This window comes from Eriocheir sinensis, chromosome 5 (assembly GCF_024679095.1).
Source record: "Eriocheir sinensis breed Jianghai 21 chromosome 5, ASM2467909v1, whole genome shotgun sequence".
Lineage (NCBI taxonomy): Eukaryota > Metazoa > Arthropoda > Malacostraca > Decapoda > Varunidae > Eriocheir > Eriocheir sinensis.
In genome coordinates this window covers 8,422,049-8,446,533 of record NC_066513.1, presented here as the reverse complement: position 1 = coordinate 8,446,533, position 24,485 = coordinate 8,422,049, and the positions used below count along the sequence as shown (strand labels likewise).

Below are 24,485 nucleotides of genomic sequence, written 5' to 3'. Positions count from 1 at the left end.
CTCTCTCTCTCTCTCTCTCTCTCTCTACCTGGACAAAAAGTGGTGAAGTTCATGGCCTTCACCTCCTCCCCGTCAGCCGTGCAGGTCTTGCCGCCCACCGTCACCTTCACCAGCGCCTGGACGTGGTAACTTGTGTTCGGTGTCAGGCCAGAGAACGTGTACATCATGTTCGCTTTTATGTCAGAGAACGTGTACATCGTGCCCGGTGTCAGGCCAGAGAACGTGTGTGTGTTCCGTGCAAATGTTTTGTACTCCTGAGCGAGCCTCCTGCTCCCATCTTCCTGTGGGAACATACGAGTGTCTTGAAAAATTATTAAGAATATGTAGTCCTGCTAACTTTCTGTGATAATCAATTCTTTACCAAAGTTGCTTTCATTCACAGCTCCTATTTATGAACAAAAGTTTCTTTGAAACGGACGAGCCTCTCGTTGTGTACCTCGTCTTGGCTGTCTGCACATTTTTGTTTTGTAGCACCACTCACAGTCTACATACACACACAGTCAGACAGCCAGACCGGACAACCCTTTGCCCGCGCATGAGAGGGGGGGGGGGGGGCAGTGACGTCACGCGCGCTGAGACTCCTCCTCACCTCACCTGCCCCGCACGATGACACATTCTCATAAATACTTCTGTAGATCGCTTACATTATCTTCTAACTATTATTTGACAACTGAATTCCGTTCAGGAGACATGAAATGTAATCGTTTATAACAGTATTCCTTTAAATACTTACTCAGAAAATAATTATAAATAAATAGCGTTACAAACATTTCGGAACAGCTTTCACTTCAACTCACCGAGACGTCTTTATTATTGGTTATGCTATTTTTTCCATGAGTATCGAAAGTTCTGCATTCACTGCCGAGTCTAATGGTACAAACAAATTGTCTGTCAAGTGTCTGAGGCGAGATTTAACGATAAGATCAAGATATAAAGTAAGAGCCGTGGTGCCTTCAGACAATTTGTAAGGAGGCCGCCGATGGGAGAGGCTGTGTAATGGATGCTCTCGTGGTACATGTTTATGTTTTATTCGTTATATCTTGCCTCAGACACATGACAGACAATTTATGTTTGTACCATTAGGCTCGGCAGTGAATGCAGTTGTCAAATTATAGTTAGAAGATAATGTACGCGAACTACAGAAGTATTTATGAGAATGTGTCATCGTGCGGGGCAGGTGAGGTGAGTAAGAGTCTCGGCGCGCTTGACGTCACTGCGCCTACTGGACTCACTTTTGATAGGTGTTCCGTGGCTGGCTGACTGTGTGTATGTAGACTGTGGCACCACTAACGCTAAGCAGAGAGACAGCTAGCAAGGGCTGAGAGAAGAAACAGTCTTGCTGTGTATCGTACAGTTACTAGACACGTATGAAGCACACACTTGTTACATGTGTGCTTCTCTGTGTGTGTGTGTGGGTGTGGGTGTGTGGGTGTGGGTGTGGGTGTGTGGGTGTAATAACAATAATAATAATAAACGGTTTATTTAGTTGCGGCAGTCTGAAAATTTACATATTATAAATACAATTTTACTTCGCAAATGAAACAAGTACAAAAAAGAAGGGGTCGGGGATCGGAGGTCTGATGTGTGTGGGATGGTTGGGGCGATGGAGCTTGAGGAGGGAGAAGAGGGGAGGGGGGCCGGAGGGGGGTGCAGTGCGGAGGTCCCGAGAGGGGGGGAAGGTGCGGTTTCATCAGATGACGGTTGGTCAGGTCAGGTCAGAGGCTGGGTTCAGGTGACAGTTGACGTTGGTGGTGCAGGTGGGCAGTTTATGGGTTTATGGGATGTCACTCAGATATACCCAGGCCATGACCCAGGCTTAGTAAGGAGGTGCTAAGCTCCTGGGTGGGCGAGACACAGGTGGTGGGTGCTGCCCGGCTGGTTGATGTAGCCGTGATAACAAGTGCACAGCGTTGATGAAGTTGCCGTACATCTTGCTCCGAACGAGGCTGCCGCACTGCCAGCCACCTGAACTGACCTTCCCCTGCTGCTGGGTGACCGAAATGGTCACCCAGTCTGTGTGTGTGTGTGTGTGTGTGTGTGAGAGAGAGAGAGAGAGAGAGAGAGAGAGAGAGAGAGAGAGAGAGAGAGAGAGAGAGAGAGAGAGAGTTACACAGACATTCAGACCACACAGACCCCATGGTCCAGACTAGGTGGTCTGTCCATAAACCTAAGTGAATCTACATTAATCAGATGGCTCCAAAACGTTACTTTTCTACTCTAGTTAATATTAAGTTCAAGGAAGTGACGGTCGAGCTTGTTTTTAAAGGAGTCAATTGTGTTACACTGGACCACTGACGGTGGAAGCTTATTCCATTCTCGCACTACAACGTTGGTGAAGAAAATTTGGTGCAGTCTGAATTTACTTGTCAACATTTGAGTTTTATGCCATTGTTCCTCGTTCGCAAAGTGTCATCGATCATAAACAATTTTGTTCTGTCTACATTCGTGAAACCATTAAGTATTTTAAAACATTCGATCAGATTTCCTCGGAGGCGACGTTTCTTAAGAGAGAACATGTTAAGGGTGGAAAGCCTTCCTTCGTAGGATTTGTTGCGCAAGGAAGGGATCATTTTTGTTGCCCGACGAATTTTATTGCCCGACGAGAGAGAGAGAGAGAGAGAGAGAGAGAGAGAGAGAGAGAGAGAGAGAGAGAGAGAGAGAGAGAGAGTTGTATTATACAGGGCCTGAGCTACACTCATGTGGTCCTGTCTCCATATCTGTATTTGTCCAGTTTTTCCTTCAAGCTCCGTGCACTCTTTGCCTCCACCACTTCTTTCAGTTCGTTCCAAGTATTTATATATCTGTGGAGAGAGGTTTTACGACCTCTTAACTCTCTGTTGGCATTGCCCCTTCTCAGTAACAGGCCTTGATTACCTCAAGTTTCCAAGTCATTCATGAGTTTATATACTGAAATTAGGTCACGTCTCACTTCTTTTTTCCAGTGTTACCAGTTGCATTTCTTTTAACCTTTCTTCATAAGTCCTCCAGTTCTGGTACCATCTTGAGGGCTACTTTTTGTATTCTTTCCAGTTTGTTCACTTTTTTTTTGTGAGGAGACCACACAGCTAATGCATATTCTAGTTTTGCTGTAATCATTGTGGTTGTTATCTTAATCATATCTTTATCCAGGTAGTGAAATGCATTTTTTACATTCCATAACAAGCATGTTTCTCCAGATATGTTGTGTATTGCCAGACTGGTGACAAGTCATGCTTATTTGAATTACCATCCCCATAACTTTTACCTCCTTTCCTCTCACTATTATATAATCTCCCATTTTATATGTGTATGTGGGTCGTATTTCACCTCTCCCGATTTACAGAGCAGGGCAGTTATTTGCACTGAATTCCATTTCCTAAATTTTTGTCCATTCATATACCTTGTCAATGCCCTTCTACAGCCTCTCACAATCCTCTTGGTTTCTTATTTCCTAAATAATTTTCCACGTCTACAAACAGGCTCATGTAGCTGGTTACTCCATCTGGAAGGATAATTAATCGTTATAGATAATAAACATGATTGGTACCAGCACTGAGCCCTGTGGCACTCCACTCGTCACTCTTTTTCAATTTTATTTTTCTTCTCATTATAGTTCTCATTTTTCTGATCTCCAAACAATCTTCCATCCAGTTCTTTACTTTCCCTTTCATATCTCTTGTCTCTTCCAGTTTCCAGAACAGTCTATTGTGTGAAACTTTAGCAAAAGGCCATCTGTATGCCATCTGCCCATCAATCTCTTTCTTGTGTTATTTCTAATACTCTTGAGTGGAAACATCAGATTTGTAAAACAAGATTGTCCGCTTCTAAAGTCCACTAGTTTTCTGTTAGTATTGTAGATCCAGGAAATTTGTCACACATTATTATCTACCAATCTTGATCAGCTGTGTGAGCTCACTCTTTCCGCAGACGTGGTTCTTGGGTCGGCTCCGATTCTGAATTGAACTGAGGAGTAATTTTTTTGGTGTCGGTAATTATTATTATTTTTTTTTTTTTTACATTGCAGCCATAGCCTATTGCGCTGGGCTTTTCCGGTGGATCCTGATGGTCGGTCGTAATAGATTACCGACACCAAAAAAAATACTCCTCAGTTCAATTCAGAATCGGAGCCGACCCTGCTCGCGTGTAAATCTCGTGTGGTGCCCGGGAAAGTCTTAGCAGTCACATTTACGTGTTACCACAGCCTGTATTATATTACCTATGAAATGGTGGCATTCCAAAGAGCACAACTGATCAACACTGGTACAGGACATTTTCTGGGCCTGCAGTGTTCCCCCTTTTTCTAAATGCTCCATCCAATGTTTCTTGATTAGTCTTTCGCATGTTATACATTCAATGCTTGTTAATTAAAGATACTGGTCAGGTGAGTGTGTGTGTGTGTGTGTGTGTGTGTGTGTGTGTGTGTGTCTTTCTGTCTGTCTGTCTGTCTGTGTGCGTGCGAGCGTCCGTGCGTGCGTGCGTGCGTGTGTGTATTTACCCATTTGTAGCATACAGGGCCTGGCGTTCGAGTCTTTCTTCATACGGCAGATTTCAGAGTTCAGGTACCATTTTTGTTGCAATTATCTGAATCCTTTCCAGTTTATTTACATCCTTTTTTCGTGTGTGGGAACCATACCACTGCTGCATATTCTAACTTTGCTCTAATTATTGCCTTTATTATCTCTGTCATCATATCTACATCCATATAGTGGAATCCAAATCTAACATCTTGCAATAGTCTGCATGTATCACCAAATATCATGTTTAGGTGTTTTCTGGCGTCAAATAATCCCGAATTGTCACTCAAAGGTCTTTATCTTTCTCAACCACACGTATGTCTCTTTCACCCATTTTATATTGTTTCAGGGGTCTATTTTTACCTTTTTCCCATCCTCAATACGTGACATTTGCTTGCACTGAATTCCATTTCTCATTTGTTGCTCCACTCACATATTTCATTCAGATCCTCCTGCAACCTCATACAATCTTCCTCCGTCCTTATCCTTCTTTGCAGCTTTGTATCATCAGCAAACAAGTTCATGTACTATTATTGGTGCGAGTACAGATCCCTGCAGCACTCCACATGTCACCTCTCTCCACTCCGATTTTCCATCCCTAACCACTATTCTCATGTCTCTTCCTACAAGATACTCCCTCATCCAGTTTTTCCTACTGCCTCTCAGTCTTCCTCTATACTCTAATATCCACAATAGTCTATTATGCGGCACTTTATCAACAGCTTTTTTCAGGTCTAGGTATATACAATCCATCCATCTGTCTCTTTCTTGTATTGTATCTATTATTCTCGAGTAAAAACAAATCAGATTTGTGTCACACGACTTTCCTTGCTTAAATCCAAACTTTCCAGATGTTCATCCCATTGTTTTTTTTTTTATAATTCTTTCACACATTTTACAGATTACACTTGTGAGTAAGACTGGCCTATAATTTAAGGGTATAATGTTTGCTCTTTTCCATTCTCTCGGCACCGTTCCAGACCCTAATGAACAACTTATGATATCATAAATTGGCTCTATCAATTCTGCATTGCATTCTTTTATCACTCCTGACCTCCTAAAAGGGACGGTCGTTGACCTTGCCGCTCCGGCACCCACACCTTACACTTGCTCTACGCACCTTGTGTTTGTGAACCGACGCCTTGTTTTTGTGAATCGACTCCCTGTGTGTTACATTTTAACGTCACAATTTCCGAAATCCGTTCATACACGTTTTAACTAACCGTTACTTAAATAGGCACGTATGCCTTCTCAAAGATCGAACGATTAATTGTGCTTGTTTACTTGTCTTAATTAGTGCCATTCAACGTAATTAACGTCTATCTCAGTGCTATGACGCGTCTGACTAATGTTTGAAGTGTTGCGAGGATTGCTTTACCAGTGAGAGGACTACCTTGACTGTGGGACCTACACGTGCTGCAGCCGCGAGCGGATGAGTTACTTATCAACTATTTGTGTCTTCCTGTCTGTCCTCAGTAGTATTACATCTACACAACCTACCACAGCACCCAGTGAAAGACAGTGAGCTCCTTGTGTGTTGCTAACGTAGAGATTATGTGTCACTAACGTAGAGGTATAAAGCTTGACCCGTACCAGCACACCTGTTTTGAAAAGGAGGAAAAGTTTAATCCTCCAGAGAATTTTAATCCCACAGAGAAAACAAGTGTGGGCCCGAGAGTCAGGCGGCACACCTTAAACTCTCCCGCGGGACTCGACCCAACCACAAACTCCTTCCAGGTGTTCAGCACAGCCACCCACGCAGTTTGTAAATACGTCTCAACTGTAATGTTTCTTGCTGCAGTAAATAACAAGGTAACCATGCCGTCCAAATATTTCAATTGTGGTAATTGTTCACAGAAATTCGCCGCGCTCCACTTCCAAACCAGCTAGTCTAAATGTAGGTACTGTGTCTTGGACTCACGTATTCAAGCACTTCACTCGACATAAGAACATAAGAACATAGGGAAACTGCAAGAGGCCGGGTGGCCTACACAGGGCAGCTCCTGCTCCTCCCCACTACTCACGATGGGTGAGGTGTAGTTTCAGGGGTTACAGGTAGAGGCTTGATCCTCGTTTTACCGGCGGTACTATGCACGCACCAGTACCCTGTCACCTTACTGCACCCACACCTCACTGCCACCTGTCGTCCTCGTCCATGTAGCTATCCAGTCTACTCTTAAAACAAGCTATCGTCCCTGCACTAACTATGTGATTGCTGAGTCTATTCCATTCCCCCACCACCCTATTACTAAACCAATGCTTGCCTATATCTTTCCTAAATCTATACTTTTCTAATTTAAATCCATTACTGCGAGTTATATCCTGCTGGCTAATTCTCAGTACTTTACTCATATCGCCTTTGTTGTAACCCTTGACACATTTGAATACTTCTATCAGATCTCCCCGCACTCTTCGTCTTTCCAGTGAATGTAAGTTTAGATGTTTCAGCCTATTTTGATATGGGAGGTTCCTCAGCCCCTGAATCATCTTGGTCATCCTCCTCTGAACTGATTCTAGTGAGATTCTGTAGTGTGGGCACCAAAACTGGACAGCATAATCTAAGTGTGGCCTAACTAACGCTAAAGAGAGTCTGAGGAAGACCTCTGCACTCCTGTTGGTTACCGTCCTGTTAATAAAGCCTAATACCCTGTTAGCCCTATTCCTCGCACTAATACATTGCTTCCTTAGTTTTAGGTCAGAGTTCACTAACACTCCCAAATCCCTTTCACACTCAGACCTGCCTATTGCTGTGGAGTTTAAACTATACCTGTGTAATGGGTTGCGTGTTCCTACACTAAGTACGCTACACTTGGTGATGTTAAAATTCATCTGCCATTTCTCTGACCAAGCTGACAGTTTGTTGAGATCCTCCTGCAGTGCTCTAGCATCCTCCCCTGTCCTAATAGTGCGTCCTATTTTGGTGTCATCTGCAAATTTACCTATGTCACTAGTTATCCCATTGTCTATGTCATTGATGTAGATAATGAATAAAAGCGGGCCTAAAACTGAACCTTGAGGAACCCCACTGGTAACATTACCCCATTCGGATGTTTTACCGTTAATGGTAACCCTCTGTTTCATGTCGCTAATCCACGCCTTAATCCAATCAAATACCTTCCCTCTTATCCCATGAGCCCTGTCTTTATTTAACAGTCTCTGGTGAGGTACCTTATCGAAGACCTTACTAACATCAAGATAAATCACATCATAGCTCTCATCATTGTCAGCTGCCTCGAATACTCTATTGTAAAAGGATAAAAGATTAGTGAGGCACGACTTTCCTTTAATAAACCCATACTGTGAATCGTGAATTAAATTATGTCTGTCAATATGGTCCCTAATACTATCAGCTATTATTGGCTCAATCATTTTACCTATAACTGACGTCAAACTAATCGGCCTATAGTTCTCCATAGAAGATTTGTCTCCCTTTTTAAATATTGGAATAACGTGTGCCTGCCTCCATGAAACAGGCACCACCCCTGTGTCTAGTGACTTCCTAAATACTTCTGTTAACTGCCCACTTATTTCAGTTTCACATTCCTTTATTACCCTGGGGAAAAGTTCATCTGGCCCTGGCGCCTTAGTGACTTTAAGTCTATCTGATGTCGGTTAATTCTTCTACCTCTTCTCCCCTGTAGATCTGTTCTCCCTCAGGTATATCATCTAATCTTTCTTTGGTAAATACAGTTAAGAAATATCTATTTAACGCCTCGCTCATTTCCTCATCACTATCAATCAGTGTTTCTCCTCACTTAAGCGGCCCTATCTTATCCCTGACCTTGGTTTTATAAAGCTGAAAGAAGCCCTTTGGATTGGCCTTTGCTTCACTGGCAATTCTAATCTCATAATTACGTTTTGCCATACGTGTGTTCTTCTTTACTGCTCTAGCTAAATCGTTGTAACTATCCCTTAGGTGAGTTTCCCCCCTTTTAATTCTAACATATAGTCCTCTTTTCCTTCCTGTTTCAGTTTTTAGCCTGTCTGTCATCCATCGCGGGTAATTACCTGTTGACCTGACTTCCCTGTGAAGTATAAACTGTTTCTGTCCTAGTTTAATCTCCCTGACCAGACTATTGTACTCACCCTCCAAGCTACTGACCTGACTAGTGACCTCACCAGAGATTAACGCCCCTCCCTGCTCTGGGTCCTGACCTACTTCGGATCTCACTCCCCTAAGCCTCTGCAGCTGTGTTCTTAACCCCTCGTAGTCTGCCTTCCTGAAGTCAGGTATTAATGTGTTGTTACTGCTGACTCTATCCTCCCATTTAATATTAAATATAATTTCCTCATGATCACTGTTACCTAATGAATCCCCAACCTCAATATTGCTTATTATGTCATCTCTATTAGTTAACAACAAATCCAAAATATTTTCTTCCCTCGTTGGTGTTCTAATTAACTGCTTAAGGAAACTATCCTGTATCACATCTAACAAATCCTGTGCCTCTTGGTCTCCAGATAAAGTACCCCACTCTATGTTCCTATAATTGAAATCCCCAATTACACACACATTCCTATATCTTGACGCCCTACTAATTTCTTGTAAAAGGGGTTGGCTACTGTCCCTGGTAAGGTTGGGCGGTCTGTAAAGTACTCCGATGACAAGCTTTTCCTTCCTACCTATTGTTTCTATCCAGAGGGATTCTGTATTGCTATCTTCCTTGATTGAGTTGTTAATGACACACTTAAGATTGTCCCTTACGAAGAGTGCGACCCCACCCCCCTTCCTGCCTATTCGATCTTGGTGGAGTAACTTATACCCTTCAATCTATAATTCTGGGAGAAAGTGTCTGTCTGCAGTGTTTATCCATGACTCTGTGATCGCTATCATATCAAATTTATCTACGCACGCCTTTCCCCTCAATAAATCTATCTTATTCCTAATACTTCTACTGTTTGTATAGTACACATTTAGACCTACCCCTTGCCTTACCCTACAGCCGCTATTATTATTACTACATTTAGTGCCCCCACTTGGTATTGCCATCTTAGGCCCCTTCTTACTTACCCCCCAATCCACGTTCAAGGGCATCAGACAAGATGTGTACCCCCTCCCATGAAAGGTGAACCCCGTCCCTCTGGTATAGGTGGTTCTTGCCAAAGAAACTGTCCCAGGCGTCGACAAATGTCCATCCATTGGCTTTGCAATAATCTGCCAACCTGCAGTTTAATGCAATATCCCTGGACATCCAAATGGCACCAACCCGCCGCCTTGGCAGAACCCCACACACCACAGGAACCCCGCCTTTGGACGTAACTCTTCGAAGAGCCTCTATGTAGCGACGCAGAAGCTGCTCACTACCTAACCTGCCTATGTCGTTCCTCCACGCTCAGGCAGACGATGGGTTTGACTCCCTCGCCTGACATGCACGACTCTACCCTGTCGCTGACATCCCTAATCCCCGCCCCAGGAAAACACACCCTGGTCCTACGTGTCCTATCTTTAGCACAGAAGGCCATATCTAACAACCTGACCTGGCTATCCCCAACAACCAAAATGTTACCTCTGGGCAGGGATTTGTCATCTGCCCTCCTCTCCTTCACCTCCTGCTCCTTCACTCTTTCCCTCAGATCAGAGAGTATGCCTGGAAGGAGTTGCGGCACTCCACACCCGCAGGATTGGTCCTCTTCAACCTTAACCAGCTGCCATGGCTCTTGACTACCTGCCAGCCCCATCTTGTGACGGTGTACTATGTACATCGCCTGTCTGAGGACCTGATGAACGAAGGACTCGATTTTCCTTCCTCATGGCCTCCACAGTCTTCTCCAACTCTTCAATTCTCTCCAAGAGAGAATTTACTAACTCAACTGTACCCTGAGCCTCCTCCACTCACTGCACCACTGTAACTCATCCCACCAGACATGGTCAACCCAAGAGCTAGCCAGAGCTTGAGGACCTGAGGTGAACATGGAATGAAGAGGTGAACATGGACGAACATGGAACATGGACGAACGAGGACTTGTAACGCTCAAATGCCTTGAGCCCTAGAGTCTTAAAAGAAATCGAACATCAAATTTGGAAACCGCTCTCCATCATATTCAATAAATCTTTAACAGCTGGAAAAGTTCCGTCGGATTGGAAACTTGCAAATGTCACACCAATTTTCAAAAAGGGGGACAAGTCTCATCCAGGAAACTATCGACCAATTAGCCTGACATCGATTGTTTGTAATTTAATGGAGACTATCATTCGCGACAATATGGTGAAATTCTTCGAAGAAAATAATATAATAAATAATTCGCAACAGTGTTTCCGTAGTAAATGTTCGTGTTTAACTAACTTACTTGATTTTTTTCATTATATTTTTGAGGTGTTTGATGAAAGCAGATCAGTAGATATCATATATCTGGATTTTCAAAAGGCATTTGATAAGGTCCCCCACCAACGATTGCTCAGCAAACTATTGGCGCACGGTATCTCGGGTAACATTTACAATTGGCTTGTGGACTGGCTCTGAGCGGAAACAGAGAGTAGTTCTAAACGGTGTTACATCTAACTGGCTCGATGTCAGAAGCGGCGTACCTCAAGGATCAGTGCTTGGCCCCATGCTCTTCTTAATTTATGTTAATGATATCGATGATGGGCTCACTTGCAAAGTATCAAAATTTGCTGATGACACAAAAATTGCTAGTAAAGTAACTGCGACACTCGACGAAAAAGCTTTACAATCAGATCTAGATCGACTTGCACGTTGGGCCAATCAATGGCAAATGAAATTTAACGTTGACAAATGTAAAGTGTTGCACATCGGAAAAAATAACAATCGCGTTCGGTACGTAATGAATGGCAAACAACTTTCTGCAGTAAGTAAAGAAAAGGATCTTGGAATCACTATATCAAGCGATTTAAAGCCCGGTCAGCATTGTTCAGAGGTTGTTAAAACTGCAAACAAATTGGATGGCTTCATCGGACGAGTCTTTAATAATAAATCGGAAAAAGTAATATTAAAACTGTATAATTCGTTGGTTCGACCCCGTCTAGAGTACTGTGTACAGTTTTGGTCTCCCTACCACAGAAAAGACATAGAAAAGTTGGAACGGGTTCAACGAAGAGTAAAAAAGATGATTTCTAGGTTGAGATATTTATCATATGAACAAAGGCTTAAAGAAGTAAATTTATTCAGTCTATCAAAACGAAGAATGCGAGGCGATCTAATATAAGTGTTTAAAATGTTTAAAGGATTCAATGATATTAATGCGGAAGATTACTTTATAATTCATCGATCAAAAAGAACAAGAAGAAATCACAATTTGAAGATAAGTGGTAAAAGATTCTCGTCGCACGAAACTAAACACTTCTTATTCAATCGAGTTGTTAATGTTTGGAACTCTCTACCCTGTGATGTCGTTGATAGTACAACAGTTACGGCCTTCAAGAATAGATTAGACAAGTATTTTGAATCCAACTAGCAACTAAGATATTACTCATTGTCGTAATAACGTTAAGTTCTTTCGAATACTGGTGTCCTTGTCCGCTTTTGTCGCCCGGTTAGTGGTAGCAGTAATGGTAGTTCTTTCCTCTTTCTTACATAATTTCCATGCAGTTTTTCCATGCTGCATGGTTCTTTTTCCTTTCCTGCCAGCTTTGGCTGGAGTGATGGGGGGATGGGGAGGAGCCTTCACCTTTGCTGTCCTTCATCTTCCACCTTTGATTAAATATTTATTGTAGCTTGTCACAAACAGCTTCGGAAGGACCAGCAGGTCTGCTGTTGCTTTTCTTTCTTTGTGTTTCTTTGTGTTCCTTTGTTATGGGAAATTGTTACGTCATTCCCCGCACTTCCTACCCCTATATCTTCCTCCTCAACCTCGTACTCTGAAACTCTGAGCCAATCACATACCTCCTCCTCCCCCTCCTCCTCTTCCCCCTCCCACCTTCAAGTCTCCTCCTCCTCCTCCCCTCTCCTTCCTGCCGCCTCCTCCTGCCCCATCTCATCATCAAAGCCTTAATCCGCCTCCATCCTCCCTACTCCTTCCACCTCCCACCCTACCCCATCCACCTCCCTTCCTACCTCATCCACCTCCATCCCTACCTGCTCGCAAGTGGACCTCACCAACACTCCCTCTTCATCCACCCCCCGTTCCTCCAACACCACCGGTACCCTAGACTCCTCTCCTGTCTTCACCACCACCAGTCCATCTTCCCCTTCCACCTTCAACACGACCTCCTCCTCCACTTCTGACACCACATCGAACGCCTCCCTCCACACTTTATCATCCACCCTTCCCCAACCACCCACTACTTTCACTGCTACCACTTCCAAACCCACCTTCGCCCACGCTCCCTCTTGTACCTCACGCCCTTCCAAAAGAACTCACAAGACCATTCTCGCAGCTGTCATTTGTACGAACAAGACGCTATTTCCTGGCATGGACAAACTGACTACGAGAGTCAACTTAGTTGGTGACAGTCTGGTCAGGGGCCAACTCACGGAGTTTTTCGGCCGTAATACATCGACATGGAAGCGTTTCTGTATACCTGGAGCCGGAATGGACGATATTAAATAAGCTGTCGATGCTGTTTCAGTAAGCGCGAAGGAGGACACAGTGTATCTGATCCATGCGGGAACTAACGACGTTCAGTCAACTCGATCTCAGGACCTGCTGTCAAAATACCGTCAAGTCATTCGGAAATACAAGACAAAGTCCCCTCACATCATCGTCTCTGGGATTCTACCGAGAGTCAATACGTTCGCCGGGTTTAACAGCAAAGCGTACAGCGTCAACACTAGTCTAAAGCAGTTATGTAACGATGAAGGCGTAGCGTTCACAAACGCCTGGCAGCACTTCAACGAGCGCCCAGACCTGTTTCGTGAACGAGGTTGGTTCGGCGCGGCTTGGAAAGCTCCTGAACGAGGCAGTTGAAAGCTTTTCGAAAAGCTTTTCAAAAAACTGCAGGCGAGGGCGGGGCAAAGGTAGCTCTTGATCAACCAACCCGTAGCGTCGGTGCGGCTTACAAGAAACTGTGTAACCAACGACGCCTCCGACAAGCGAACTGATACAACTCGTCGCAGCCAAAACAGGAGTCACATTTCTGTTTTGTATACAAGTGCACGTAGTTTATTACCCAAAAATGACGAAATTAGGTAGTATATTGCAACAGAGAAACCAGATGTGGTAGCCATCACAGAGACTTGGGCTAACTCTGCACATCTACATAATATCCGAACTGTCATTCCCTGGGTACGAAAGCTTCCACAAATATAGAAAGCACAAGAAAGGAGGAGGAGTAATTTGCTACGTAAAAAGTACGCTCCCTGCCATAAAAATAGACAAACAGGACACAGAGAAATACGATTCCGTCTATGTGGAAATAACCGCAAATAATAAGAAACTAACACTTGCAACAGTATACAGGCCCCCAAAACAGCAGGCAGCCGACGACACTGCCCTGTACGAGAGATTCACTCTCTAACACAAAGCAAGGACACAATAATAGTTGGGGACTTTAATTAATTGCCCTAATGTTGACTGGGGACTGTTTACTGGAGATCAAGAGGGTAACAGACTTATAGAAATGGTGGATGATTCGTTCCTCACTCATGTGGTAACTCAACCGACAAGAGAAAACAATCTTCTGGATCTGGTATTAGTAAGCGACCCCGACCCCATTCGCGACTCTGAAGTTAATGAGAAACTTTATGGTTGCGATCACCACTTAATCCGTTTTAATGTCAACAAAAGTCACAAACTCGTAGATAATCCGTCAGTGATCACAGGCTACAAAAAAAAAAGCAAATTTCAACTTAGCCCGTGAGTTGCTTACCCCTGCGACCTGGGACCAACTTATCCTCACCGACAATACAATCGACAACAGTAAACTTAAAAAAATGGAATTATAACCTAATGAAAGATAATGACACGGCAGAAACCCGTACACAGTACCACAACAGCCTCAGAGCTTGTCGCACCCTTATTCGGAGTAGTAAACGCAACTATGAAAAACAAATAGTGCGCGATATCAAGACTAACTCCAAAAAATTCGTCACATACATCAGATCGAAAAAGAAAGTAAAATCCAATATTGGTCCCCTGACAGACGAGACCTGATCTGTAACTCAGGATAGTAAACAGATGGCCAGAATCCTCAATAGTAACTTCGCATCCGTATTCACAGTCGAGGACATCGAAACTATTCCCGAGCGCCTTGACCGGTCGAGGGGGATCACGCCCCTGGATTTGACTCAATATGCGACCAAGAAGTGAAAAAATACTTGGACAAACTCGACACGAACAAGTCAACGGCACCCGACAATTTGTTCCCGCGGTTACTAAAAGAGTTTAAACAGAAAATGCTTCAGCCACTCACAAACATATTTAACCGGTCAGTACAACTGAACAGGGTCCCAGAAGACTTGAAGATGGCGAACGTAACACCGATTTAAAAAAAAAAAAAAAAAAAGGTGACAAAAGCGTTGCATTAAGCTACAGGCCCATAAGTTTGACATCAGTGGCAGTAAAAATACTCGAGAAGATTATTAGAGACAGAATTGTCAAATTTCTAGAAGACAATAATATAATTCCGACACCCAGCATGGCTTCAGAAACAAGCGCTCCTGCTTAACGAATCTATTGGATGTCTTCCAAGGTATATACGTATAAGAAATGGGATGACCACATCCCCAGTGAAGTTATTTATCTGGATTTTCAGAAAGCCTTCGACAAGGTACCGCACGAGCGACTCCTTAAGAAACTGCACCCGGCGGGCATTGGAGCCAATTTGATCGTGTGGATAAGAGATAGGCTCACCGACAGAAAACAACGAGTGCTACTCAACGGACAGCCTTCCGATTGGCTTCCAGTCACTGGTGAAGTGCCTCAAGGGTTAGTGCTGGGACCCATTCTCTTTATCATATATATCAACGATCTAGAATCAGGACTGAAATCCACAATATCGAAATTTGCTGATGACACCAAGGTGGGCGGGAAGGCCTTCACAAAGACCGACTGCGAAATCATTCAGAAGGCCCTCAATCACATTATCAAATGGTCGGAAAAATGGCAAATGTCCTTTAATGTTGACAAATGCAAAGTCATGCACATTGGGTCCAGAAATACTAACCACACATACATCATGAATGGGAAACCTCTGCAGGCGATGCAGGAGGGAAAGGATCTTGGGGTCACTATTAGCAGTGACCTGAAACACGCGAATCACTGTAAAAAAGCATATAACAAAGCCAACACTATGCTCGAGTTCATAGCGAGGAACTTCGAGCGTAAAACGCCAGACGTAATGCTATCCTTGTATAATTCCATGGTAAGACCGCATCTCGAGTATGCAGTACAGTTCTGGTCTCCTAATTACAGAAAGGACATTGATTTACTGGAAAGGATTCAACGACGCGCCACGAAAATGATTCCAACCCTAAGGATTCAACCGTACGAGGAACGACTCAAGCGACTCTATATCTGTACACTGGAGAAAAGACGCCTATAAAGTGATATGATTCAATTCTTCAAGTACCTGAAAAAGTTCAATAACGTCGATTGCTCCAAATTCTTTGAACTGCAAAGCAACTCAAGAACTAGAAATAACGGTTTAACCATTTAACCGTCATTTCGTTGCGGCAGGAGTAAACTGAATATCGAGGTGATTTCACCTGCTCCCCAAGCCCCAAGTGGCTTTCGAGCAGATTAATTCACCAAAGCGGGCAATCTCGTAATGAGCCAATAGGTTTTCTGTTGCCTGCACTTCCATGTTTCCATGTATGATATGGTCCCATGGCTTTTTTTCCATCTAGTGATTCATTAATTTCCTCAATTCTTCTTTATCCACTCTTATCTTCTTCATTTTTTGATTCCCTAGAACACAAACCCTGGGTGAATTTCTCCCGCGTGGACGAGGTGATCACGTGATTTATACCCTTGGCAACGCTGCCCAGGTCTGTCGTTTCCTACAGTTTCACACTTTCACTGCTTCGTGAGACTTGGCGGAGGATGAGTGTACGTAATTGGCATTTTGGGTGGAATTCTCCTGACGTTTGTGGTCGTGTGTGAAATATAAGTCTCCTAACGTTTCTGTTTACGTATTATTTTGTGAAATCTTACGTTTTTTTTTTTCCTTTTCAGGCAAGATTTAGTGATTTATTATAAACTGGTATAAACAAAAATCAAAAGCCACGGCCAAGCTAACTAAATTTTAAAATGATGAGGAACTGGCTGATATTATGAACAAATCTGGAGTCTGGTCAGTGGGTAATGGTGATAGCGATGACCATGAGTGTGGATGATGAGGTAAATGACACTGTGGAAGCTGATGAATAATTATATGACAGTGAAAATGAGGAAGAATATAATCCTCGTCCTGATAAGGAACGTGATGAGGAGGGGGGGTAAGCTAGTAGGCCCGGGAAAAAGAGAAGACTGACCACTTCCACCCCAGACGAAGATTGTTTATCACCTCAACCGCCGGAGGTTAGAAGGACCGAAAAGATGTTAAGTGGCGTGCTCATCGTAGAAAGTGACATTTTACGCACAATTGAAATGATTAAAGTAAGCAAAGCTTCTGGTCCAGACAAAATTACCCCTAGGGTCTTAAAATAAATCAAACATCAAATTTGTAAATCGCTCTCCATCATATTCAATAAATCTTTAATAGCTGGAAAAGTTCCGTCGGATTGGAAACTTGCAAATGTCACACCAATTTTCAAAAAGGGGGACAAGTCTCATCCAGGAAACTATCGACCAATTAGCCTGACATCGATTGTTTGTAGGTTAATGGAGACTATCATTCGCGACAATATGGTGAAATTCTTCGAAGAAAATAATATGATAAATAATTCGCAACATGACTTCCGTAGTAAACGTTCGTGTTTAACTAACTTACATGATTTTTTTCATTATATTTTTGAGGTGTTCGATGAAAGAAGATCAGTAGATATCATATATCTGGATTTTCAAAAGGCATTTGATAAGGTTCCCCACCAATGATTGCTCAGCAAATTATTGGCGCACGGTATCTCGGGTAACATTCACAATTGGCTTGTGGACTGGCTCTCTGAGCGGAAACAGAGAGTAGTTCTAAACGGTGTTACATCTAACTGGCTCGACGTCAGAAGCGGCGTACCTCAAGGATCAGTGCTTGGCCCCATGCTCTTCTTAATTTATGTTAATGATATCGATGATGGGCTCACTTGCAAAGTATCAAAATTTGCTGATGACAAAAAAATTGCTAGTAAAGTAACTGCGACACTCGACGAAGAAGCTTTACAATCAGATCTAGATCGACTTGCACGTTGGGCCAATCAATGGCAAATGAAATTTAACGTTGACAAATGTAAAATGTTGCACATCGGAAAAAATAACAATCGCGTTCAGTTACAGCACATCCTGGGCCTCTTCCCGTTTACTGTTCCCCTCTGCTTATTCTGTATCACTCCCTACTCCGTGCATCTGTCCCAATCACCAATCTTATTTCTGCATCGCCCCCTCGCGTGGCTCCTCTGGACTGACTCAATGTACACGCTCGACCCACTTTTCTCTCCTGTTCCCCGTGGAATGATCGAGGCTTGCTTGCTTGAGACCCCTCTTCATTGTGCTTTCGTTTTAGAAGACCCTATTCTGGATCACAATCTGTGGATCCTTCAGCTTTCTTGTCTCTGGAATGGAGCAGAGGTGATGTCAGATCTTCTTCTGTTCTGTCCACGCATTCTTAAAAGATTTAATTACGCTACCTCTGTTCAAACTTTGTAGCTTTCTATTTCTCAGCTCGTCTCAGAGCCTTCAAGCTAAAAGCTTCTATAACTAACATTTCTGCCTTTTCTACCATACATTCCTGCCAAATCTTGCCCAAATCTTCTCAAAATGTGAAAATAAATAAACCTTGCTTTCATCTAGCTCAACCCGTTTCTTGGCTCTTCGTCAAATATCTCCTCCAGCTTCCCATCTTCATCTTATCTTCACTCCCAACTGAACTTCTTTCCAAAACTTCCGTTCCAAGCTCTCTTCTGCAGAATCTTCTCTTCTGAACTCTTCTCTCTCCTCAAACTAAACTCCTTGCTCCTCTTCTAAAAGACTCCCTCTAACTCCTTTATTCTAACTCCTACTGATTCTTCAAAAAATCTTGTAATCATCCCCCTGATGTTCCTCCTCCTCCTCAGCTTATGACCTGATGATCGACCTCCTATATGTCAACCTCAATTGTCCTTAAAAATCACCTGTCCGTCTTGTCCTTTCGCCTCTGCAACTTATCTACCCTTCCTGGCCTGTCTTTCCTTGCCTTCACAGTACAATCCTTCGGTCCTGCTACAAAAGCTTCAAACCTGGTCAATAGCTTCCACTCTCTATCCTCCCTTAAGCTTTTTCTATCAATCCTTAAAATCATATCACTCTATAAGATTTGAAATTCTTGCTCCTTTCCCCTTCTGAAGCAGATTCCTGCCAGTATATTTAAAAGACTCTCTCTAATCCTCTTATCTGACTCTTATCTGAAACATCTCTTCTTAGCTCAGTGATCTCTACTTTTGATAGGGGACATATATCAAGCTTTTGAGGTCTGCTTTTAATCAGTTTCTCTAACTCTCTTTTGCCTTTTTCTCCTACCTTCCGTCTTCCTTTATCTCCTTCTTCCTTTTGATCTTTGCTTTCTTCTGCCCCCTCCTGGTTTCTGTCCTTCTTCTAATTCTATTACATCCTCTATTACTCAATTCTGTTCTCTATGTTCTATCTTTTCTGTTTTTTCTGTCTTTCCTTCTTTCTAAAACAAAACTGTCCTACTCTATCTATCTTCTCGCCGATGATTCCTCAACTTCAAGCAATTTTTGAATCCACCTCCAGAGAACTTGAGGAACTTAACGACTCACTAGGGAGGGCTGCACCAAAGAACCTTACTGGGAACTTTGGGCAGACCAAGAAGAACCTGGTCAACTTCCTCGCCTCAAACAAGTTCTCCACCTATCAACTATCCCTAATAACTTTCCAAGCATCCCCTATTCTTTTTCACAACACCACCTATCCTATTCCCTTCCTAAACTGTCCTTCTCATTCTCTCACTCTAGCCACTCATCTCATCTCTTCTAAACTTCCTTCTTAATGGGCTACTCTCTATTCTCTCCTTCTTCCGCACTACATCTCTGTACCAACTGTCGCTGCTTCCTCATCCCCTGTTGTGCTGCCATCCTGCTGGTTGTGCCCTGTGTGGGGTATGCATCTCATGTGGGGGCTCTGGACCTCGGCTCTTCTGGACAGAGTGGTGGCTATACAGCTCTCGTCCGCTCAGCTCCTCCTCTCTTCTTCTCCGCTCTTATCAAATTCCTGCCTCTATTGCTCCTCTTCTCTTCTATTGTTTCCTGCTCCACCTCTCTTTTTCTGCATCTACTTTACAATCCCCCCTCCCCCCTCATCCTTTCTTGCAAACTGCACTTCATGCTCATACTCATCCCCTTACTACTCAGGAAACCCTTGTGCAAGTTATCTTCCCTCTTCACTCTTTTCTTTTCCTAGTTTCTGTCCCTTCTGGAACCTTCTTCCTTGGCTCTGTCCTTCCTCCCTGCTCTGCTCTTTCAAGAGCTTGGAGAGAGTACCTCTCCTCCAGTATTTGTGTGTTCTTTCTTTTTTCCTCTCTTTGTTTTTCTTGTTTTACTTTAGGTTAGGCTTTTTTTTTTTTTTTTTTTTTTTTTGTGCCTTGCCAGGCCTCCTCCTTTGTTGTAAAAAAAAAAAAAAAAAAAAAGTAATGAATGGCAAACAGCTTTCTGCAGTAAGTAAATAAAAGGATCTTGGAATTACTATATCAAGCGATTTAAAGCCCGGTCAGCATTGTTCAGAGGCAGTTAAAACTGCAAACAAATTGGTTGGCTTCATCGGACGAGTCTTTAATAATAAATCGGAAAAAGTATTATTAAAACTGTATAATTCGTTGGTTCGACCCCGTCTAGAGTATTGTGTACAGTTTTGGTCTCCCTACTATAGAAAAGACATAGAAAAGTTGGAACGGGTTCAACGAAGAGTAAAAAATATGATTTCTAGGTTGAGATATTTATCATATGAACAAAGGCTTAAAGAAGTAAATTTATTCAGTCTATCAAAACGAAGAATGCGAGGCGATCTAATATAAGTGTTTAAAATGTTTAAAGGATTCAGTGATATTAATGCGGAAGATTACTTTACAATTGATCGATCAAATAGAACAAGAAGAAATCACAATTTGAAGATAAGTGGTAAAAGATTCTTGTCGCACGAAGCTAAACACTTTTTCTTCAATCGAGTTGTTAATGTTTGGAACTCTCTACCCTGTGATGTCGTTCATAGTACAACAGTTACGGCCTTCAAGAATAGGTTAGACAAGTATTTTGAATCCAACCAGCAACTAAGATATTACTCATTGTCGTAATAACGTTAAGTTCTTTCGAATACTGGTGTCCTTGTCCGCTTTTATCGCCCGGTTAGTGGTAGCAGTAATGGTAGTTCTTTCCTCTTTCCTACAAATTTCCATGCAGTTTTTTCATGCTGCATGGTTCTTTTTCCTTTCCTGCCAGCTTTAGCTGGAGAGATGGGGAGGTTGGGAGGAGCCTTCGCCTTTGCTGTCTTTCATCTTCCACCTTTGATTAGTTAGTGTAGCTTGTCACAAACAGCCTCGTAAGGACCACCAGGTCTGCTGTTGTTTGTCCTTTCTTTGTATTTCTTTGTGTTCCAGTGAAACATGCGGCCACCTCCACCTGCCACTTCTCTAGCTGCTGTTGGCTCTACCTCTGCTGCCGTCCATGCCACTTCTCTAGCTGCTGTTGGCTCTACCTCTGCTGCCGTCCATGCCACATCTCCAGCTCCTGTTGGCTCTACCTCTGCTGCCGTCCATGCCACATCTCCAGCTCCTGTTGGCTCTACCTCTGCTGCCGTCCATGCCACATCTCCAGCTCCTGTTGGCTCTACCTCTGCTGCCGTCCATGCCACATCTCCAGCTCCTGTTGGCTCTACCTCTGCTGCCGTCCATGCCGCATCTCTAGCCTTTGTTGGCTCTACCTCTGCTGCTGTCCATGCCACATCTCCAGCTCCTGTTGGCTCTACCTCTGCTGCCGTTCATGCCACATCTCCAGCTCCTGTTGGCTCTACCTCTGCTGCCGTTCATGCCACATCTCCAGCTCCTGTTGGCTCTACCTCTGCTGCCGTTCATGCCATATCTCCAGCTCCTGTTGGCTCTACCTCTGCTGCCGCCGTAATATATGTGTGGTGTTTTGGTACCAGTTGCGCCACATTAGCCTTGCTAAAAATGTGAAGAATTTTTGTTTTTTGACTATCGAAAAAAATACCCTTTTTTTCCGTAACTCCCATACAGCTCCCAGTGGCGGTAGAGCGCTGGGACGCAGACAGGGTAAGCTCAGACGACCTCTACACCTTCACATCAGAGCAGAAATGGTTTTTTTTTTAATGAATATTTATGTTAAGACATGTAGGAAAATCGTCATTTTTTCAAAGCACAAGAACAGTATTAATTTAAAGAACAGATTATATTTATTGTGGCTCAAATCGAAGAGTAAGATTTATGTTTTCAGTGTATGTTTCGTAATAAAAAAAATTAAGGTGTTCTATTTATTTATTTTCAAAACCGAGAGAAATTCTCTCGGGGTTTGGTTCATGTAACACGAACAGAGGGTTTGAGTTCTAAGGTTTTAACTCCATCCTCTCTTCTGTTTGAAATTCAGTTTCTTGAATTTAAGAGGTAAAAGACTATCAGTAGGAGGAGGAGAGCTGATGAGACGAAGAGCGTTAGACTCCACTCTGTCCAGAAGAGCTGTGTGAGTGGAGCCTTCCCACACGTGAGATGCATACTCCATACGAGTATGCATTATATACTGGTCACTGCTGCTGTCCTATCAGCCTTACGTCTGTCCTAATTAAACTATTCGAAAAAATGATCAGGAATAAAATGATCACTTTCCTTGAAACAAATGATTTGATGACTGATAGTCAGCACGGATTTCGTAGTAATCGGTCTTGCCTTACCAGCCTATTAACTTTTTTCAACGATGTTCATACATGTTGGGACGCCCGAAGCCCATATGACGTAATTTACCTAGATTTTCAGAAAGCGTTTGATAAAGTTCCTCACGTTAGGCTTATTTCTAAACTGCGTTCCCACGGTATTAACGACCATTTATATGCGTGGATTCATGACTGGCTCACCGACAGAGAAGAACGTGTAGTTCTTAATGGTGAAGCATCGGATTGGCAACCCGTCACCAATGGCGTGCCCCAAGGTTCGGTCCTGGGGCCAACACTTTTCATAATTTACGTGAACGACTCAGAAACTGGTATTCTATCAAAAGTAGCCAAATTCGCCGACGACACCAAATTAGGAGGTACGGTAACGAACAGTGAAAGTTGCGAAAAGATTCAATCAGACTTAATAAGACTTGCCGACTGGAGCGAAAAATGGCAAATGAGTTTTAACGTAGATAAATGTAAAGTAATGCACATAGGTGAAAAAAATCCTAACTTTAAATAAACTTTAAATAAGACTTGCCGACTGGAGCGAAAAATGGCAAATGAGTTTTAACGTAGATAAATCCTAACTTTAAATATCAGATTCAAGGACATGAGCTCAGCGAAGTAAAACAAGAAAAAGATATTGGTGTCATTATCAGTAACACTCTTAAAATGAGTGATCAATGTTCTGCAGCGAGTAAAAAAGCCAATATGATGTTAGGATTAATCTCAAGAAACTTTGATTATAAATCACCCGAACTTATGAAGAGATTATATTTAGCATTTGTAAGACCACTCCTAGAATACGCCATTCAGTTCTGGTCACCGAACTATATCAAAGATCAAGTTTTGCTAGAAAGGATACAGGGACGAGCAACCAAACAAATTCCAGCGCTCCGAAACATGCCATATGACGAGCGTTTAAAGCGTTTAGATATGTTTTCCCTAAAAAAGCGAAGGATAAGAGGGGACTTAATTGAAATGTTCAAAATCCTTAATGGATTCGACAACATTAACCCAGATAGTCTATTTCAGAGAGACACCAACACAATAACACGCAGCAACGGTATGAAGTTAAAGGGAAACCGATGTAACACATTGGTGCGCAAAAGTTTTTTCAATAATAGAGTCGTCGATCACTGGAATAGACTCCCACCGTCAGTAGTTAGCGCACAGAGTATCAATAGCTTCAAGTCTTCATTGGATAAGTACTTCAGGGATATAAGATTATACTGACCCTTCTTCGCATGTTTTCAGACAGATTGCAGCAAGACGTCAACCTAAATTCATATTATTCTCCCCCACAACCTAGATTGCAAGTAGCGTAAGTTAACAATAGAGTAAAGCAACAGTTGATGTCCGCATGACAGGTGGAGTGAGGTGTGGGTGCAGTAAGGTGACAGGTTACTGGTGCCGTGCCTAGTACCGCCGGTAAAACGAGGATCAAGCCTCCACCTGTGCCCCTAAAACTACACCTCACCCATCGTGAGTATTAGGGGGGATCCTGAGGCTGCCCTGTGTAGGCCACTCGTCCTCTTCCATTCTCCTTGTGTTTCTGTGTTCTTATGTTCTTATGTAATGAAGTCATTTTCCCCCACAGCCTAGGTTACCAGTAGTGTAAGTTAAGGGTAGTAATTTCCTCTTATTTCACTCTTTACTGTAAAATTTCCATGTCCCTTTCTTCCTTAAAGGTACATGGTGTTCTCTTCTAACTATTTCCTGCCGGCACGTTGCCGGAGGGAGAGGTGGGTGGGGAGAAGCCTTCATATTTTCTGTCCTGTCCTGCCACACGTAGATTACTAGTAGTAGCGGTAGTAAACAGACACCCTCGCCATAGACCGATAGGTCTTCTGGTGTCTGTTCTTCCTATGTATTCCTATGTATTCCTTCCCACACACTCGTCACAAATGCATAATGCCCCCTTCATACCTCCCTCACCTCATTCCTTCAACATGCATTCCATCATTCCCATCGCGTCCATAGGCATCACATACCCTTACCTCCACCCTCAGCTGTTATTTTTTTTTCATAAGAGCTTTTGATCCGATATTTTGCAGCCCATCCAGTCAACAA

General features: G+C 43.1%; 1 protein-coding gene and 1 long non-coding RNA gene across 3 annotated transcripts in view; both read right to left on the bottom strand.

Moving 5' to 3' along the window:
* The window catches only part of LOC126984023 (receptor-type tyrosine-protein phosphatase F-like), a 196,407-nt gene that overhangs the window by 150,630 nt on the left and 21,292 nt on the right, over window positions 1–24,485 (bottom strand). Inside the window, exon 3 of one of the 2 annotated variants that reach the window (XM_050837367.1) lies at window positions 29–281. The exons of the other annotated variant lie outside the window; for it this stretch is intronic. Coding sequence (XP_050693324.1) covers window positions 29–281 — 253 coding nt within the window. The remainder of the gene's footprint in view (window positions 1–28; window positions 282–24,485) is intronic. 2 annotated transcript variants of the gene reach the window in all.
* The window catches only part of LOC126984037 (uncharacterized), a 4,075-nt gene continuing 73 nt past the window's right edge, over window positions 20,484–24,485 (bottom strand). The window contains exons 1-3 of the long non-coding RNA XR_007736370.1: window positions 21,495–24,485; window positions 21,225–21,404; window positions 20,484–21,179 (exon numbers count right to left, since the gene is read on the bottom strand). The exon at window positions 21,495–24,485 is cut by the window's right edge and continues 73 nt beyond it. This is a non-coding gene — a long non-coding RNA (uncharacterized LOC126984037). The remainder of the gene's footprint in view (window positions 21,180–21,224; window positions 21,405–21,494) is intronic.